At 44.3% G+C, this 20,825-nt stretch overlaps 2 protein-coding genes across 3 annotated transcripts in view; both read right to left on the bottom strand.

Annotated features, from left to right (window-relative positions):
* The window catches only part of LOC119771704 (ribonuclease inhibitor-like), a 37,799-nt gene extending 27,317 nt beyond the window's left edge, over positions 1 to 10,482 (bottom strand). The window contains exons 1-2 of the mRNA XM_038267813.1: positions 10,476 to 10,482; positions 7,228 to 7,229 (exon numbers count right to left, since the gene is read on the bottom strand). The gene's annotated coding sequence lies outside the window, so the exon portion shown is untranslated. The remainder of the gene's footprint in view (positions 1 to 7,227; positions 7,230 to 10,475) is intronic.
* LOC119771703 (NLR family CARD domain-containing protein 3-like) lies at positions 4,803 to 11,938 on the bottom strand. Of its 2 annotated transcripts, none has more exons than XM_038267812.1 (2): positions 11,815 to 11,938; positions 4,803 to 6,611 (listed from the first exon to the last, which is right to left on the bottom strand). In XM_038267812.1, the coding sequence occupies exons 1-2, from the start codon at positions 11,921 to 11,923 to the stop codon at positions 4,825 to 4,827; spliced, it is 1,896 nt and encodes a 631-aa protein (XP_038123740.1). In that variant the 5' UTR covers positions 11,924 to 11,938; the 3' UTR covers positions 4,803 to 4,824. The 2 variants fall into 2 exon arrangements, with proteins under 2 accessions (XP_038123740.1, XP_038123739.1); XM_038267811.1 differs by having other exon boundaries at positions 4,803 to 6,614.
* Between the last annotated feature and the right edge of the window lie 8,887 nt (positions 11,939 to 20,825).

Raw genomic sequence — 20,825 nt, forward strand, 5'->3', positions numbered from 1 at the left:
TTAAGTGCGGAAAAGGGGAAAATGCACTTTATGAACACTGTGTGATTGAATAATTCTGTGCACTTTTCGGTTTTAGACTTTTTTCTGTAACTGGTGCAGTTATTACTATTCAACTGGTTTGGCTAGTGTCATTGTTATGTGTGTAAAGCATAGCCAAGGAAGGAACACTTAATTTAATTTTGTAAGTTTTTTATCAAGCCTGCTTAATATTGTGCACAGCATACAACCTCAAAATATAGTTTATTGTATTTATTTATCTATTTATTGTATTTTGTTGACATTGAGTATCAAATATTTTACTTAGTATCGGTATCGAGTTGAAAAGTTTAGTATTGTGACAACCCTAATACTAAATAAACTATTTTTTTATAAACATTAATTGAAATGAGAACTGAAGTAAAAATTCATAGTAGGTGAGCCAACTAAAGCAGCACCACATGGGCAATGCACTGTTTGTCCCACTTACTTTAGGAAAATCATTTAGGAACATGGACAATGATGATCTTGCTGGTGTCTGATCTCAACACTGATGCTGGTCGGATCCCTCATTGAACACACCTTTCAAGCTCCTCCCTGTGTATGATTCACTCTCATCATATACACCTGCACCAGTGACTAAATAATCTATCCTCACATCAGAATTTCGTGCCAGATTTCTCATTCACTATTTGTTGAGTTAGTCTTGTGAGCTAGAGTCCTGCAACGGGTCGGGTCCCCGTGGGTCCTCGACGGGTCACCCGCTAAAATGCTCTTTTGCGGGTGAAAAATACATAAAAATAAACGGGTACGCGGGGTCGGGCGGATATTTTTTTAGTGCGGGCGGGTAGTTGGTGTTTTTTTTTTTTATGCGTGTGTGTTGTTATGGAGATCAGAAATGTTATATTAATCAGGCACTGGGGTCACCCTTGTTGTACCTTAAAGCCCTGCCGGGAGTGTGGGCTTCCCTTCAAAAAGGCCACAGTCAGTGCATACACGTCTGCTGCAGTGTTAATGGCGCTGTTCTGCAGCGCAGCGTACTATAGCCTATTACTTGATGTGTTAACAGGTCGGGTTGTGGGTTAAATATCAACGGGTCAGGTTCGGATTTGAATTGAAGATATCCGCGGGTGACGGGTCGGGTTCGGTAGTCATCCTAACTGGTTTGGGCGGGTGCGGGTTGGTAAAACTCGACCCGTGCAGGACTCTGTTGTGAGCTTTGTTTGTCTGCCTGCCTGTTTATGAGCTGTTTCTACTCCGGATTCTCTGAGCCTGTCTAAACTCTATCAGACCTGATTGTTTTGGATTACCTGGATCCAGTGGGGTTATAAATTCAAAATGTACATATCCCAAAAAATAATCAAACATATACCAAGTTATCGCACCAGTATATTTATACGAATGCCAAGAACAAAAAACATAAAAACACCTTATAAAAACAAAACATAATTTAATGTCCAAGACCTACAACATGCATTGGGGTGATCATGGTTCTGGTTTTCGACCGGAAAAATTGCGAAAATGAGTCAGCTGGGCGGCTGAGACATCTTTTTCAGATGTTTCCAGGATGTCTGACTTTTTCCAAGCATGTCTTACTGGAAGGAAACCGAGGGGGCAACACAGGACATCCTGAAGGGACTATGTTTCTTGGCTGTCTGTGTCTGTTTTTTGCGTGGTCCAATACGGTGTTACAAACCTAAAAAAATAATGTACCATACCAAATAGTCTGTTAATAATGAAGCTTTTAGTCAGCTTTATCTTTTTTAAATAAAAACTATCTTCTGAGATTGTGTTTATTTAAGAGCAACTATGCAGATTAACAAATACCTAGAAAAGTAGACTATATTCTATTATTTTCCATGTGAATCCCAGATTGTTCATTCACCTTTGCCTTTTCTACAAAGGGCTTTAAATCAGTCCTTGCTGTCTTTATCCATGCTGGGTCAGATCCTGACATTTGAAAAAGGAGGCAGGATAGCAGAATAAAGCTGCTAATAATGCTGCCAGCCAAGCCTTCTTGCTAAACCAGGTCCTGGAAAAGGACGTTCTTACACCATTTCTCTCTCCCCCTCTCCCTCCCTCCCTCTCTCTCTCTCCCCCTCTCCCTCCCTCCCTCTCTCTCTCTCTCTCCCTCTCTCTCTCTCTCTCTCTCTCTCTCTCTCTCTTCCTATCACCTCAGGTCGCTGCTTAGCTGTGTAATGCAGAGGAACTGCTGCACATGTACAACTTTTAACAACAGTCAATGGTTAAATAGTCTTGCACCCTTGGGTGGAAATACATCACCAATATGATGAAAAATGAAATGATGCATTAATTCCTCATTACTAGAGACATAACCTCTCAACAGGAGTTTTGGCCTACTTTACAAGTTGATTCCAAGATTGTGAGAAGAGGTTCCTCCCTTCTTCACCGAACTACCATAGCCTGCCTCAAATAAACCGTTTAACGCTATCTGTTGTATGGCTGTTTTTGGGTCCTCTGGTTTAACTCATAACAGCAGGGTGTGATCCTGGGGATGTATAAAATGCTTCTCTAACTGTTATTCTGGGCTGACTTCATGACAAAGTGAGCCTGGTGGTAAGCGCTGCCATTGCATCCGTGCAACCTGGTCTAAGACTAAATTACTGTTAAATCTGCCATCATGTTGTATAGTAATTTAATACTTAATCATTAGAAAGGGTTATTTAAGGTATTTTTCTATGTCATCTCTTCTAATGATCGACTTGGGGAAAGCTTGAAGTATAGAACTTTTAATTACAAAACATTAGAAATAATAGATATAAATCTGTCACAACTAGGGATGGGGATCGAAACCCGGTTCCATCAAGGACCCGGTTCCAATTTTTTCAAAACCCGAAAATCAATAACGTTTGGGCTTATCGATACCACTGTCGAGTCTGGTCGTTTTTTGTTTTTTTTTCTCCCGGAGGTCCTGTAACATAATTGTGTGTCCCTCGAGTCGCGTCAAAGCATTTGAATCTAATCAATCCAATCACTGCAGCGTGTCCACCAATGTTTTGGAATGAAATTGTAAGCAAACAGATATTAAAAGTAAAACAAGTGAAGTCTGGCAGTTAACTTCGCTCGCGACTCGAGGATGGCTGAACGGAAAAGACTCCTCCTCCTCCTCCTGCTGCCGCCGCACCACAGTCAGGCCCGTCTTCATCATCCACTCAGAGTACCACTGGTAAGCGCGCACACAGACTTTGTAGCTTGTCCGGTCAGTTAAAAATAGTAATTGTGAAATCCGTGTTGTAATCGGCAGCATACAAGCTAGTTAGCTTGAAAAGTAAATAAAGTTTCAGACGTGCTGCATGATGATGTGTTCAGATTGGCTCAGTAAAACGACAATTAGGTTATCATGATGCATTCAAGTGTAACGTAAAGAAAACGGGAAATTGAGTTTTTGGCGAGAAACATGAGTAATACAGTTGTATATTGCTCTAATTATTTTAGAATATATAATTAAACTACTGATGCCATCATTTATTAAAAATTACATTGAATTTAAAATACAATTATTCATTTGTTAAATATTTTCCTAATCACTAAAAACATGATGAAAAGTAACAGTAGACAATACATTAACCAACAATTGTGAAAATATATTCTAGTTAGTTTTATGTCATTTCAAAGTGGCCTATTACATTAGCCATGTTTATTGAAGGCTAGAAACGTTTTTGTTATGCTCACTTGTTAAGCAATAAAAGCAATACCAGTTCTGTTAAAAACATATTGTCGCATCGTCTTTCCACCAAATAACAGAAAAGTATTGATAGTGGTATCGATAAAGACTCGGATCGATAAGGAGTATCGATAAAGGTATCTATATCAATAAATATTAACGATCCCCATCCCTAGTCACAACACCAGAAGAAATAGCAGAATTATTTACATTTTCTTTACATCGCTTATAAAAACACTTTGCACTGACGATAAACACTTACAGATCTTATAAGAAGCAGAAAACTGACAGAAATTGCAGCTACAAAACCAGAAAAAGGCTTTGGAGAAAAGGCTTTGAGGGCGTATGAAACCCTCATGTCCAGGGAGCAGCCTGGGGAGTTCAGACTTGTGAAAAACATTGTTTTCAGGTCTTATCAGCTGAGTGTGAGTTGCACCAAAAAATGAATACACACACACAATACTAGCTTCTCCTCCATTTAGCTCTCTCGTTTCCTTCTTGATTAAAAGGTTTCTATTGAAGTTTTTGATGCACGTTTCCTTTGCTCGTTGTAGCCCTTTTGCGTCCTTGCAGGGCACATACCATTGAGAATAATTTCAGTTACAGGTTTCAGAGAGTAGGGGTGGACGCATTAAATCCTCCCTGAAAGGACCGTAGCCTGGCAGGTGTTTCCAGGTCTGTAGATCAGTTCTTTTAAAAAATGATATACATAAATAATTGATTGACCGATCATCACTAATACTATACAGCTCCTATGTTACTAGTAATCAATTCATAACCTCTCTCTGCAGCCCTTATAGCTTTTGGAGATGAGAAGCTACAGAGCCGTGAGATCAACAGAGAGTAAAGCCTTGTTGCCTCCTTTATCTCAGCCAAGGTTACTGATGTCAAACATGTGATGGTTTCTAACAAGCTTCACCTGCAGAGGTGGAAGAACTAAATTGGGAGGATGAATGATGACAAGAAAAAAATGTAGAGATGAGACAAGGACGAAATAATTAGAGAAGGATTTGGCCTAGCAGTCATGAATATTCTGCAGAAGTTGGAGGAAATCAATGTTTGAAGTTAAAGGTTCAAATACATCAAAAAGCAACTAGAACCAAAAATAATAACCAGGAGGACAATACAGCTGAATCAGCATCACCCCATGAAAACATCTGGACTCACAGAGCCTTTCTGCAGTTCCTCACAGCTGGAACCAGGATACGTCGTCCTCCCTCTGATGTGTTGTACTTCTGCAGGTCCAACTGATCTAGAACCTCTGAGATCTGCAGCATGTAGGCCAGAGCTGAGCAATGGATCTCTGAGAGATACTTCTTTGATTTTTTCTCTGTTTTCAGGAACTGTTTAATCTCCTGATAAAGTGAGAGGTCCTTCATCTCCACAAGACACTGAAAGATGTTGATGCTTCTATCATGATTTCCCTGTATTCTTTTCTCCTTCAGATTGTTGATGACTCTCTGGATGGTTTCTTCACTGGTCTCCATCTGACCCAGGAGAAAGTCTAAGAGTTTGTGGTTGGACTCCACAATGAGGCCATGAAGGAAGCGAGCAAACAGGTCCAGGTGGCCATTTGGACTCCTGAGGGATTTCTCCATGATTCTCTTCATGAAGTCCTCCAGAGATGTTTCACTGTATTTTCCTCCCAGGAAGTTCTCCACCACCTCTGTGTTGCTGATGGAGAAACAGTGCAGCATGTAGACTGCAGCCAGAAACTCCTGGATGCTCAGATGAACAAAGCAGTAGACTGGTTTCTGGAAGATCACGCTCTCTCTTTTGAAGATCTCTGTACAAACTCCTGAGTACACCGAGGCCTCTGTGACATCCAGACCACACTGCTCCAGGTCTTCTTGGTAGAACATGATGTTTCCTTTCTCCAGGTGTTCTAACGCCAGCCTCCCCAGCTTCAGGAGAACTTCCCTGTCAGCCTCCATCAGCTCCTGTGGTCTCCTCTTATGTCCTTCATGGTACTTGTTCCTCTTCCTCTTGGTCTGGACCAGCAGGAAGTGTGAGTACATGTCAGTCATGGTCTTGGGCAGCTCTCCTCTCTGCTCTGTGGTCAACAGGTTCTCCAGAACCGTAGCAGTGATCCAGCAGAACACTGGGATCCCACACATGATGTGGAGGCTCTTGGAGGTCCTGATGTGGGAGATGATCCTGCTGGACATCTCTTCATCACTGAACCTCCTCCTGAAGTACTCCTCCTTCTGGGCGTCAGTGAAGCCTCGTACTTCTGTTACCCTGGAAACACAGGAAGGAGGGATCTGATTGGCTGCTGCAGGTCTGGAAGTTATCCAGACCAGAGCCGAGGGAAGCAGGTTCCCCTTGATGAGGTTCATCAGCAGAACGTTGACTGATGACTTCTGTGTGACGTCAGAAACAAGCAGACTGTTGTTGAAGTCCAGAGAAAGTCTGCTTTCATCCAGGCCGTCAAAGATGAAGAGAAGCTTCCAGACAGCCAGCTTCTCTGCTGGGAGCTTCTGGAGGGTTGGATGGAAAACATGGAGCAGCGTGAGAAGACTGTGCTGCTGATCTCTGATCAGGTTCAGCTCCCTGAAGGAAAGCAGAACCACCACACTGACATCTTGGTTCTCCAAGCCCTCTGCCCAGTCCAGAGTGAACTTCTGCACCGAGAAGGTTTTTCCAACACCAGCGACGCCATTGGTCAGAACCACTCTGATGGCTCCATGTTGGTCAGGGAAGGCTTTGAAGATGTCCTGGCACCTGATTGGAGAATCATGGAGGTTCTGGATCTTGAAAGCTCTCTCCAGCTGCTTCACCTCATGTTGGGTATTAACCTCTTCACTCTGTCCCTCGGTGATGTAGAGATCAGTGTAGATCCTGTTGAGGAGGGTTCTACTTCCTGTTTCATCACTTCCTTCAGTCACACATTCACATCTCCTCCTCAGGCTGATCTTATGTTCCTCTAGAAGCTCCTGCTGACCAACATCTGCTGAAACACAAGAAAAGACGACTGAAGGAAAAAAACTGATACAGTGATGAAGATGGAATCAAACCATGTGGAACATCAGGAGGTGTTATCATTAGAAGGTCTCTTCCTTCACACTATGTGGTTCTAAACAATCTGATCTGTCCTCAGAACCAGAACCTTCTTAAATTGTCAGACAGCATATTTCTCCCTCTGTTTTCTGGCCTGTATTTGTTCACTGTCAGGATCTGATTTCCAAAGCAGAGAAAATGAAGAAATGCTGACAGAAACATGCAGCAGCTTTCAGCAACATCAACTCTTTAGCATCATGTCACCATTGTCCTCATTGGACCGGTTCTATTGGACCTTCTCCAACGAACACAGCAGCTCCAGAAGAGGCAGAGAAACAAAAAGGTTCCTCAGCATTTTACAGCCTTAATGAAGGAAAATAGAGGAATTGGTTTAACCTGCCAGAGAAACATCTCATTGGAGCAGCTAGTTTTCACATTTAACCCTTTAAGCCTCAGAATACCGCCACCACTATAAGCCTCTGAGGGCGGAGCTTTGTCTATCCTTTAACAACTTAAACATAAGGTAAAAACTAAAACTTCTATTCTTTTCTCTAAATCCTTCAAACGTCTGCAGGTTACGATTCTCAGTCATCCAGGTCAGAGTCATTCCAGAAAAGTTAAAAAACAATCCACTGGACTTTGTTTCCAAGTTTGAAGACGCTTTGCTTCCCATCCAGGAAACTTTTTCAATTCAAAATGTCAGAAATAACGTTGAGTTCCAGGTTTTATAGAGTGAACCAAAAACAAAGCTTTGCTTTGGTTTAGAAAACATACAAATTGAACCTGATGAATGGGTCCACCCCTTAGGAATGGGGGTAGTTTGGGTTCCTTGTTAGCCTGTAATGCCCCATACCTGTCTATATCTATGAAAGGGGGGTCGCTAGAGGGAATTGCTGGCACAGAATGGAAAATGATCCATCCAGGAGAATTTGGAGGAAATTCTGAGGGGCAGTGATGCAAAATAGAGGAATTGATCAGATTGGTCTTTCTTCTCGTTATCAGAGAGTTCAGCTAACCTGGCTGTAGAAGCAGCCCTCACTGCAGCGGGCTCCTTGGTGTCTTTGTCCACACAGTCCTACCTGTGGAGCTGCAGGTTGGGTCCATTCAGAGCTTCATCATGTTGCTCAGAAACCAGAACTCTCCCAGCAGCTGTTCATCTGCAGCTCTGTGGCGTCTCTTTCCTCCCAGCATCAAACAAACCTTAGCGTCACCCTGCCTCTGATCCAGTTCAGGTTCTATTGGGGTTCTGGGTGGTTCAGTGGTAGAGTAGATGCTCCATGTGGTTCCTGTTCTGGCTCCATTAGCTGCATGTCCTTCCATACCTGTTAGAATCAAGGCCGGCTAAACGCAGGGGCCAGAGGGGCCAACACCCCCTCAGAGCTGATCTGCTGGAAGACAGAACTTTCTCATCTCTCTGTCTGATCCGCTCTGTGCTATGAGCTCAGCAGGACCCTCAGCTTTCATTCATGCTGTAGTTTATCTGAGGAACTCAGAATAAATGTTTCATAGATCATTTTAGTTCATCTCAGCTGTGATGGTAGAGAAACACTAAAAGCTCATCTGCAGCTCCCAGTTTGAACTGGTTTCTGTGGTCCAGACTGACTCTGTGCTACAGCTCAGCTCACTCCTCCTAGGGAGGAGGAGTTTAGCATCCTAGCTAGCCTCATGCTAGCGCTTAGCTTAGCGATTAGCATTAGCATTGTTAGCATGGTTCAAACTTAAAGAAAAGCTCCCTCAAACAATCTAAAATAATACAGAGGGGTTAGAAACAACTAGAAGAACCCACTCTGCATATAATCACTGTTGGTTCCACTGACTCTGTGCTGTAGCATGTGCTGCTGTATGTCTGCACACTGATCTCTATTTATTCACTGATGGCTGATTGACCGTTGGTAGTACAGGGTTGAAGTGAAGCCACTGGCCGCCATATTGGTACTCCCTACTTAGACCAGTCGCTAGGGCTGTCGCGGTTGAGGAATTCCCCCTGCGATTATTCAAGGAGGCTAAATATTGCAATATGTGATATTATTGCACCATCTTTTTTCTTTATTCTAATCTATTTTGCAAATGTGTTTGTATATTGTTAAATTACCAACTACATGGCAACATTTCCTTTGAAACATGGCGCTTAAACATTAAAAAAAAGGTTATAAAAACTAGGGTTGTCAAAAGTATCGATACAGTGTTTTTTCTGTAACAGTTGCAGCTGCTGAGAATTATTTTTGTTTCTTAACCGATTTGGCTAGTGTCATTGTTATGTGTGCAAAGCATAGCCAAGGAAGGAACACTTCATTTTAATTTTATACGTTTTTTTATCAAGCTTGCTTAATATTGTGCACTGCATACAACCTTTATTGTATTTATTTATTGTATTTTATTTATTAATGAAAATATTTCTGTAGAATTTTGGAGTCTTTGTTTTTATCCTTGTGGTATCGAGTATCGAATATTTTCCTTAGTATCGGTATCGAGTTGAAAAGTTTAGTATCGTGACAACCCTAATAAAAAAAGACATGGCAATTTTATAAACTCTATTGAATGCAGATCAAAGGGCAGTGATGGCCCAGATATGCCTCATTTCTCTGACTGAACTTAACAAAATTCAGAAGAAGGCTGAATTTTTAAAGGCAAGTTTGACTTCAGCATCTTTAATAAAAAAAAAAAAAACAAGTGCCAGTTTTGGTATTTCTTATTTAAGTACGCCTATACAAAATTAAATGTAACAGGCGCCATAATTCTTGGTTCACACACAAACAAATGACGGTGATTTAAAGCTCAGCCATGTCCTTGTTGCGGGTCAGTAAAACCAGCATGTTAACCTTATGGTTTGAGAGGATCTGAGAGGGGGGACAACATTTCCAGCGACACTGAAAACCCTCTCGGACAGTGCGCTCATTAGAGGAGCGACCGGAATGCATGTTTCTCCTCAGTGGAAAATAGCTCCATCTCTTCAACCCGTTACCGTGTAACAGCGGCTGTGAGACATTTATGTCTGTCATTGTCTCTACTTTACTTAGCGACTCGAGCAAAGGCTTTGCCGACTCCAAGCTGTCGGCTGGCACCGACATGAGCCGCCCCACGACTCTGTGTGGCAGGAGGCGGCGGTAGCCGCGCCGTAACAGCTGGGTGGTAGCTAGCTAAAGGAGCCCTTAAATTCGTTCTTACAAATTGCCTCTTTTAAATTGACAGGCTCCCCGTTTTCATTTGGCTGAAAACCAAAATGCTCCCCAAGGGGTGAAGTAACATTTGGTTTTGATATCAGTGCAGCTGCCATTGTATCCTTCTCAACTGTTATCCCAAGATGCAATGATGGCGGTGGGTGGTTTTGTAGCGCGGTGAGGTTCTTGATATCGTGATATTTCATTCGTGCGGTTATCGTGACAGCCCTACTGGTCGAAATGTTAATATGTGCTCTACAGCATCAAACAATGATGATGCTCTCATTTTCAGGGGGACTTAAGACTTAAATTCATCAATATGTCACACACTGGCTGTTTCATAGCTTAAGTAGATTATTTTAACTCATAAAGAGCCTTATAAAAATAAACACATCACATTGCATAGTCATCATGAAGTCAAGGGAAGTCTCTAAATCATGTAATTGTCATGATCTTGGCGCTGATGGTTTGGTTTTTTCCTTTGCTCCTTGCTCCCCAGTCTAATTGGTTCTGCGGCTGATTATCGCCGATCATTTCCACCTGGTTTCTCTACTATTTAGGTTGTGTGTTTGCCTCCCATCAGTGCCAGGTTATTCGAGTGTTTTGGTGAGACGTTTCCTAGCAATCTGTAGTCTGTCCGTTTTCCTGATTTTGACCAGTTTCTTCCCTCAGTTTTGAAAACACTTAAAAGTCTGCGTTCTGACTAAAAATGTTTGTTGTGATAAAAATTACTTGAAAAATATTCTGTAATGACTTTGTGTCATAAAATAATAATTTTTTTCACATTTCCACTCTATAATTATGGCACTAAACGTGATTTAATCAGATATGTAATTTCAGGCAGAAATTGCTCCTAAAACCTTCTGGGCTTAAAGGGTTAAATAGCATTTCTCACTCAGAGACAGGATTAGATGTTTATGAAGAATAATTAGAGACTAGAAATTTGGTCCTCTAGAAGATCTTTCCAATGATTCCATGTTTTAAATATAAATATCTATCCTGTAATCAGTGATCTATTGTCAGAGGAAATCCAGGTTTCTGTCTCTCAGACTTTCCTTCCCTCTTCTTAGAAAAGCAGAGCAGCAAGTTGCTTTCTCCACCTTTTGGTTTTCATGCATCAAAATGACCTTCAGCTTTAAGGAGATGTTTAGTTTTAATGCATTTAGCCCAAAGGGCTGAAAACAGAAGCAGTTCAAAGCAAACCCAATAGGTTGTTGGGTTGAACACAGACTTTGGTAGATTTAGTGGCCGTCCACACGAAGTCAAACCCTGGCCTAAACGCAAAAATTTTTCACCAAACCAGCCTCTCATCCACACGAAGCCGGCGTTTCGGGGGTCTGTAAACTATCTTTTTTTTATTCAGCCTTCAGAGTGAGAAGATTCTGAAACGCCGTTTTCGCGTTTCCATCTTTACGCTCTAACCGCATTTTTTTTTTTTACACGCATGCGTCATAGCGTCGCCTCTAAACACGCATGCGCGACATAGTATCACAACAACAACAGCTGCTAATGCTACTCACCCTGCTGTCGGGCTTATAACAGAATCTTCTTCTGGAATATCTCCAGGAAGAACAGAGCAATATCGACGACATAGTTCAGCACCTGAATTTGACTGAACCACCAAAATGGACCCGCAGGGCAACCATGTATAAATATTAGTGCGCATGCCCAACATTTCGTCGCCTATTTTTGCTTTGGCACCACAGCGCCACTTACAGGCCTGGCATACATTTTGCAGCATTTTCATGCATTCGTGTGGACGCTCACATTTATTTTACGTCTCCGTCTTTACGACAAACGTTCTGGAAAATATCAGCGTTTCGTGTTCGTTTTGACTTCGTGTGGACGGGGCCTTAGATGGAAATACAGAGATTTAGTTGGATAATTGATCCCAGAAAGACTTTGAAAAGCTTGAATCTCCAAATCCAACTAAAGACAGAATTGGTTGAACAGAGACGATAGAAGGAAGCTCTGATTGGAGATGTTCAGTCTTACCTGCTGCACAGCTGCTCTGATTGGCTGTCAGCGGTCCAGCTCTGGGTCTGGGTCTTTTTCTATGCTGAGGTTCGCTCCTCTTCCTCCATCTGTAAAGACATTTCTTCATCACTGAAAGGTTAACTACCAACAGGGTGGGGCTCTCCTACTGAAGATGAAGATGTTCATGAAGGTCCAACACAAACAGAGGACCAGAAGCTGGGTCAGAACAGAACCTCAGAACATTGATGATGGTTTGAAGGATTTCATTCTATCCTATGGTTGTTGGTCAATGGTTAGTTCACACGCAGCTCTCCCTTCAGTCAGATGGGACACTGTGCGGCCGCAGCTCAGTTTGAGTTCTGCTAACGTTTCACACCAGTCAGTTTGATTATTTATCCAATGAAAACAAATGACCTGATAATAACTGAACATTATCACATGACTTCTGTAGATGGATATCTGGAAATTCCTCTGGAAAGCAGAGACAGGGAAGCAGGAAGAAGAGATGAGAGAAGGGGAGGGTCTGCTGAGGAATTAACTGTTTAAGCTAGACAGTTAAGTTACTATTAATGTAATGCCTGCAGAAATATACATTAGAGGTTTTTTTATGCTGCTGTAGAGAATAAGGATCACGGTTTGGGGGGGGGGGGGTGTTGGGGGCTAACAAGCTAGAGAAAGGTGAAGGTCAGGAGATTCACGACCATGAAGATGAAGCAGTTAGAAGAGAAACAGGTGAAAGTCCAGAGCAGAGAGCAACAACCAGCGTCCACAAACAAGAAGGAGACATTAGTGACTTAAAGGGAAAACATGATGGACCTAAACATGTGAAGTTGTCCCACTATCTCCAGAACAGCTTTGGGGTAAAAAGGCTTTTTTATTTTCTCCTCTGCCTGCATCTTCTCTAGATAGTGACCATATCTGCCACACTGTTATAAACTGCTGCTGCTTTTAGGATGCACATAATACTATGAGACGAGTAATGAAAGCATTTATTTGCTGCTTAATTGGATCACTCTGCTCTGATCACATCAACATATTTACATCTTTCCCTCCTTCAGTTGGAATTTGAGCACAAACCTGAAATGTTGGAGACAAACAGAGATGGAAAGAGAACTAAAAAATTGTAATTGAGTAAAAGTATCTTTACTTTACCTAAATTCTACTCAGAGTTAAAGTAAAATTACCCCTCTCAAAATTTACTCAAGTAAAAGTACAAAATTACTTCATTTAAAATGTAATTTGAGTGAAAGTTACTTAGTTACTTTGAGTTATTTAATGCAAAAAAGGATGAGTCATGAATGGAATTGAGCACAAGGTGTTTTAATCGAATTCAAGGCGTATTTCAGTGGACATCCACACTGCAAAAGATCAGCTGGGCTAAAGAACATACTTCCTCACAGGACAAGGACAGTCACAACCTGTAACATAAAGTACAAACTATTTTCAATCCTATTGTCCAACAATAAAGACATTTAAACTACATTGTAAAGTATTCAAAATGCACACAAAATTAATTGCCCAAAAGATACCAGAAATCAAACTAAAATGCAACAGGATCCCACTGTTGACAATAAAACAAAATTCTCACAGGATCCAACAATTTAAAAGAAACAGGATTTAACTTCAAAATACAGTGTCCACAGGAACCCACAAAACTGCCCCAAATCTACAACTTTAGACCGGTAAAGCTCTTGTTCAATTTCAGCAGTAGCTGATTTTCAGAGTTTTTTGCTGTAAGTTTTGCTCTCTTTGCTGTGAAGAGGAACCGGCTGAACTAAAAAGCCTCTCACAGGCAGCTGAGGCTGGAAGGCCTGTGTTGAGTTTCAGAGACAGCTTCTTAATGTTTGGGAAGGAGTTCAACAGGTTAATGCTGAACCTGAAGAGAGATGGGGGAAGGAACCGGATGAGAGCGAGCAGGAGGAACTTCAGGTCCATGATGAAACCATGATAACATTCTATTTTATTTATCGCCACATTAAGAAAACATCTATACCTGTAATGCTTGCATTCCCAACTCAGTCATACTTTTGATACTCCGAACTAGCTAATTCTAAGCAACTGCTAACAAGCCAAGAGCTCGCTTATACAAATAATAAATAAACCGTTACATACCGCCACATGTTTTCGTAAATTGGATGTTGATGTTTTAAAAGCCGAAAGCTCAGTTTTGCTGGCCAGGCACATGTTACTGCATGTCGCTGCATTATCACATTGTTCCCTTTGGTGCATTTGAAAACAAATAATCTGTCCAGATATGGCCAAGGGTTTTTCTGGCTTTCGTCTCCAGAATGTGTTTCCTCATCCATACACTCTACGTCATGATTAGCAACTGCCATCTTCCAAAGCTCAGCACAGGATTATGAGACAATATAAAGGGTAATTGCAAGCAGGGTCGGTTCCGTGAAACAGGGGTTTAAATTTCCTGCCGCATTTAATTTTTTTACCAGTATTTTTTTCTTTTTTTTTTTACTCAGTAACGTGAGGAGGTTTTAAATGTAGCGAAGTAAAACTACTTAGGTTAAAATTTACTCGAGTAAAAGTATAATTACATATTTCAGAAACTACTCAGAAAATTACAAATTACTCATAAAAAGTACTCTATTACAGTAACGTGAGTAAATGTAATTCATTACTTTCCACCCCTGGAGACAAACATCAGTTGAACAGCAGCAGGTGTTATTTTACAGCTCAGTCCTGCACACATCGATGCATCTGGTCATTCTTTATTCCTGGATGTCAATATTTGATTTAAATACCTCACTAATGAGAAATAAGAATCTCTTTATAATTTATCCTTCGCCTAAAATAAAACTCCATCAGACTATCGTCTCTATCATGCTGGTTTGTTCCTCTAACTGTTACAGAAGCTGCAAAGTAACAGGATTATGTTTTAGTATTTTGTTAGCAGCATATATTAATATATCGTGAGAAAAAGTTTGTGCACCTTATATATATTTCCATGTCAGTTCCTGAGCACCATAGATATTAAAGGAGCAATAAGGAAGAATTTATTGTTTTAGATAGAAAAACTAAAAACTAGAAATGTGAAGAACTAAAGGTATCTCCATCTCTCTGTGCTGTTCTCCAGTCTCATGTCTCCCAGTCTGACCAGCCATGCCTGCATGTACGTCTATGTGAAGAGCTGCCACTCAGGGCTTAGCCCCTCCCTGCCCAGTGAGAGCAGCATAGCATAGAAAATGGCAGCGAGCGCATCCAGTGGATTGAAACGTTCATCTGGAGACGATCATTTGCCAAAATAAGGTTCTCCTGCTAACAGCATCACAGAGATATGAGTTACTAACTTCTACAATAGACATGTTCCTCTGAAAGGTGATGCTGTTCTGTGTGTGTTTATCCTTAGCTAATATGAGCAGGAGGAGACGGATGATGGGGGTGTTGGTCAGGGTGGGGCTGCAGCTGGAGTGGAGGTAGAGACAGGTGTCTCTAATCACACATCTAGTAACAGATGACTAACCCTAGATCTGCTGCTCCAGGTTTATTCCTGAACAAAATAGGAAGATCTTTGGACCCGTCACTCACATATATCTGAACATTTTCCTCCTTATTATCTCCAGAGTGTCTCATTAATTCTATAATATTGATAAAGACATGATGTAACAGCTGCAACAAAGCAGGAAAACAGAGAATAGAATGTGTCCATCTGGAGCCCAGTTAGGTTATAGAAAAACCCTGATAGAGACATGGATGAAGACAGGAGGCTGGAAAACACTGCAGATGATGGATCAGATTCTGGGAAGCAGGACATTCTCCATCTATTCCCCCTTTAGGAGGTTTTTCATTTACATGTTGATCATGTTTCTAGTTCTATTTTCATTTTAATGCTGTTTGCAGCTTTAATGCTGTAAATATCAGAGCTCTAAAAATATTCAGCTGCTCATCAAGGACTGAGGTTCAGTTCAGTTTATATCATCCTGTCTGAAATTAGAATTTAGAACAAAACTAGACTGAGTCAGTTTATTTCATTGCTTCTCTACCAACACAGTTAGAAAAGGAGGAAAATGAACTCATTATCTGTTCCTAGAAATGATATGATGCGCTTTTTCTTTAAAGTAGTTCAATCAGTAGTTTTAACAGCTGATTGCTGATCAAGCTCTGCACTGGTGGCAGCATGATGCTGCAGCTTCCCTCTCATCAGAGAACGTTCCTGGAGCTGGTTGGACGTCCTGAAGCTTCTTTTCTGCAGCTGAACTTCTCAGCTTAAAGTTCAGTCTGTCTTAGTTTCCATCTATCAGAGGTTGATGATGTTTAAACATGATTATAGCAGCTAGTAACAGATGACTCACCTTGGATCTGCTGCTCCAGGATCATTACTGAACAAAATAGGAAGATCTTTTGACCCGTCACTCTTCATAGAAACACAGCTGGGTGATGGAGACGCTGCTCTGTTCTCCTCTGTGTTCCTCCAGATGTTCCTCTGTGTGTCGGAGCCTGAAGCCCATCTAAGAAGGAAACAAAGAAGCAGGAGAAAATAAGCAGTAAAGTGGAGCAGGAGCCACCAAATAACAGAGCTGCATACAGACTCAGTGAGCAGGACTGGGTTGGCAATCAGTCTCTGCAGTGATTTCTAAAACATCTGGAGATCCATGGACTGTAGTCCTACCCTAGACTTTCTGACATCTTTCTGACCTGAACATACTTGGAATTAAAACAAGCATCTCTAAAATCATTGATGATCAGCTTCATAGTTCAGTTTCAAACTGATTAATCAGCTTCAGATTTCTTGGCTGTAAAGTTTCTGTCAGGAATAAATCAGGAAACCAAGAGTCTCCACTGCAGGCCTTAGACACCCTGTCTGCAGACATCCTCCCCTCCTCTCACCGCCTCAGTTATTCTGACTCTGAGGATCTTTCTTCTGGGTCAACTAGTCACATCATTCTGTCATGATTTGGTTCTATTTCATCCCTACTGACCGCCAGAGGGCGGTGTTGAAAGCACTGAATGTTCCCTTCGGGCATGCGCAGTTCGAGTAATTATACCAACAGAGTCACACCTGTGACACCGGATGACCACTCAGAAGCTATATAGCCTGGTGTCATCCTTTGCTCTGCTCCTTTTTTCTTCTCGCAAGCGGTTCTCTAACTTCCCCGTTGTCTGAAGCCCCTGTCTCTTGAATGGAGTTGCGGTTATTCTCCGCCCTCCCAGGGCTGCAACGGGTCGATTCTGAGGATAACGGAAGGTAAGTGAGTTGTTTGCTGGTGATGGTAGCGTCCGCGCCCCCTCTCCCGGCTCACGGCTTTAGCTTTTTACCTACAGCTTCGTGCTGTTTTGTTTCGAACTGGTGACGGCAGCGATTTCGCCCCTACTCCCAGTGTGAATAACTTCACTGCCGAAGTTATATACGGCTAACGTAGTTAGCTTCTTTAGTTTGTTGGTGACGGCAGCGGTTTTCGCCCCCTCTCCCAGTATATTTCCTACTTTTGCAGCCTTCTTCATCGTCTGCTTTGTTATAAATGGTGACAGCAGCGTTTTTCGCCCCCTCTCCCAATATCAACCTTTTTGGCAGTCTTTTCCTTGGTCTGCTCTCTTAATTGGTGACGGCAGCGTTTATCGCTCCTACTCCCAACTTAACTTGCCATACAGCTAACGTTGTTAGCTTTTTTGGTTTATTGCTGTTATACCTGGTGACGGCAGCGGTTCTCGCCCCCTCTCCCAGTATCGGCTGCCTTGTGCTCGCAGCCTCTCTTGTTTTATCCGCTATAATTGGTGACGGCAGCGTTGTTCGCTCCTACTCCCAACTTAAGTTTCCATACAGCTAACGTTGTTAGCTTTTTTGGTTTATTGGTCATATACCTGGTGACGGTAGCGGTTCTCGCCCCCTCTCCCAGTATCGGCTGCCTTGTGCTCGCAGCCTCTTTCGTTTCTCTGCTGTAATTGGTGACGGCTGCGTTTGCGCCCCCTCTCCCGATTTTCGATACTTTCTGTTCTTTGAGCCTTGTCGGCCTTAGACATGGATGGCTCTCACAGCTGCATGGATTGTGGGACTGCCCTGCAGGCAGAGGATGGCCACGACCTGTGCCCTACCTGCCTTGGACATGAGCACCTTTTGGAGGCGCTGTCTGAGAACCCCTGCATGAACTGCAGCTTTATGCCCCATGCAGTGAGGGTGGCTCGGTTGGCCCAGTTGTGCCCCCAGGAGGGCTCGGACCTTCCGCCCTCTGGGCAGGTGGTTCCCCCCAAGCGTTCTAAGCGCCGTGGTGGGACCACAGCATCTGTGCCCCTCCCCCGGACGAAGCGGGCCAAACCTGACCAGGGCCTGTCCACAAGGGTGGAGCAGTTGTCAGCAGAGCTGGCAGAGATGAAGTCCTTGTTGCAGACACGGCAATCTGATCCCTCGCTCCCAGTGGTTGGGCTCTCTTCCCCACCAATGCCCGAGCTGGTTGTAGAGGATGACGTTATCTCTCTGGTTGCTTCCGCTTCCCATTTTAGAGATGAGGAGGAGGCAGGGTCCTCTCAAGCCTCTGAGGCTGGTTCATTTTCATCTCAGAGTGCGGTTGGAGAGGCCGGTGACGGTTCCATGCGGGAGGTCATGTCTATGGCCCTGAAGCAGCTGCAGCTGGAACTCCCACAAGGAGAGGCATCCAGCTCCGGGAGTGCTTTTTTCAGACGTGGAAGGGCTCCTACTCCCTTTTCTGTACCTCCATCAGAGGAGTACCTGAAGGAGTTACACGCCTGTTGGCGGGAACCGAGAGCGCTGTCGCGTCTCTCCTCGGATGGTCGCGTATTAGCTGCCATGCATGAGTCGGTGAAGGCCGGCCTGGACCGTATGCCAGCAATTTAACCCGCTGTTGCTTCACTGATTGTGTCACCAGATGAAGCCCTGCGTCCTGATGTCCGGTGCCCGCGGACTCAATGTCGGGTTACAGATGACCTCCTCTGTAAGGCGTACAATGCAGGAGCGCGTGCTGGCCGCCTTGGCAATTCCCTGGCGCACCTCATGTTTGCCCTCTCTGCATCTGTTCAGGACACTGGTGGTGCAAGTGCGGCGGTTGGTTATAGTGACGCAGCGCTGCAGGCCTTCGCGCTGATGACCAGAGAGCTTGGACGGGTCATGTCTTTCCTTGTCCAAGCTCGTAGACAGGTCTGGTTGGCACAGTCTCCTCTGACTGAAGCATGCCGTAGGACCCTCAGGGGTGTCCCGGTCGTACCAGGGGAGCTGTTTGGATCAGCTGCCTTGGAGGCGCTGGAACGGACTGCTCAGGCACGTCAGACTAGCCAGCAGCTTTCCGGCCTTCGCAGGAGCATACCTTCCTTTCCCCAGCGTTCGGGCCGCCCTGCCACTACCACCAGCGTTCAGCCCCGACCTCAGACTGGTGGCAGACCTGTTGGTTCCTATCCCCATGATGTGCGGCAGAGACCGAGAAGGGACTTTCGTGAGCCAGTCTGCCGCCCTGTTAGACAGACCCGGGCCTCAAATCCTGGACGCCCTCCCCCCAGAGCCCCCAGGGGCCGTGGGGATAGAAGATGATGCCACCGGGCCAGCCGTCGGACATTTTTCCCATCAGCAGCTGAATTTCTGGGCTGCTCATGCCGTAGATCCATGGGTGGTTGCCACCTTAACCAATGGCTACAGGCTCCAGTTCTGACGGCGGCCCCCCTCTCACACCGGGTCAAAATGACTATCATCACAGACCCGGTGAAATCTCAGGCACTAGACCAGGAGCTTTCTGCCCTCCTGGGCAAGGGGGCAATCGAGTCTGTAGATCCTCTGTGGCAACCCAGAGGCTACTACTCAACATACTTCCTTGTGGCCAAGAAGACTGGTGGTTTTCGCCCCATTTTAGATCTAAGGGGACTGAATCGGTACCTGAAGGTCCTTCCCTTCCACATGCTTACCATAACAGAGGTCCTTCAGACCATTGTGGCGGGAGATTGGTTTACATCAATAGATCTGACAGACGCCTACTTTCACGTGCCTATTGCGGCAGAACATCGCCGTTTTCTCAGGTTCGCCTATCGGGGGCGCCATTGGCAATTCCGGGTGCTCCCATTCGGGCTCTCCCTTTCCCCAAGGGTGTTTACTCGATTCGTGAAAGCAGCCCTCTCTCCTCTACAGGCCTCCGGAGTCAGGATTCTGCCATACCTGGACGATTGGCTTCTTTGTGCTCCCTCTCAGGTAGCTGCCTCTCGGGATACGTCCCAGCTTCTACTTCACGTGTCACTGTTAGGCCTCAAAGTCAACTTGGCAAAGAGTTGTCTGGTTCCATCTCAGACAACCACCTTTCTTGGGATGCATCTGGACTCCGCTACCATGATGGCCCGTCCATCTGTTCACAGGGTGGACGACATACTCCAGCTTGTCCGTCGATTCAGACTGGGCAGGGAGTTTCCCTACATAATCTTCCTGCGAATGCTGGGCAAACTGACATCAGTCACTCGTGTTGTGCCCTTAGGGCTGCTCCTTCTGCGTCCTTTGCAGCGATGGCTAAACAGCTTTCGCCTAGACGCCAGGCTGCACAGGCATCGCAGGCTGATGGTGACCAGGAGCTGCCTCCATGCCCTAGCTCCTTGGCGAGAGGGGACCCTTTTGTCCAGTGGTGTTCCAATGGGGCTAGTAGTGTGTCGAAGGGAGGTGGTCACCACGGATGCCAGCCTCATGGGCTGGGGTGCCGTGTGGCGACACAGAGCTGTTCGGGGTCTCTGGGACCCAAGGGAGCGCACCGAACACATAAATGTGCTGGAGCTGCGGGCTGTGCACATGGCCCTCCGGTGCCTTTTGCCCCACCTAGAGGGAAGGCATGTGCTGATTCGGACGGACAACACCTCTGTTGTATATCATATAAACCACCAAGGGGGCACCAGGTCAGCGTGTCTCTTGAAGGTGTCAAGGGATCTCCTGGAATGGGCATTTCCCCGTCTGTGTACCCTGCGTGCAGCGTATCTGCCAGGACGGCAGAACCAGGTTGCGGACTCTCTATCCCGCCAGGCACCTGCTCCGGGAGAGTGGTCTCTTCACCGCGACGTAGTGCGCATAATCTGGAACCTCTTTGGGCAGGCAGAGGTAGATCTGT

Source organism: Cyprinodon tularosa, unplaced genomic scaffold (assembly GCF_016077235.1).
Source record: "Cyprinodon tularosa strain WSP-4 unplaced genomic scaffold, ASM1607723v1 ctg686, whole genome shotgun sequence".
Lineage (NCBI taxonomy): Eukaryota > Metazoa > Chordata > Actinopteri > Cyprinodontiformes > Cyprinodontidae > Cyprinodon > Cyprinodon tularosa.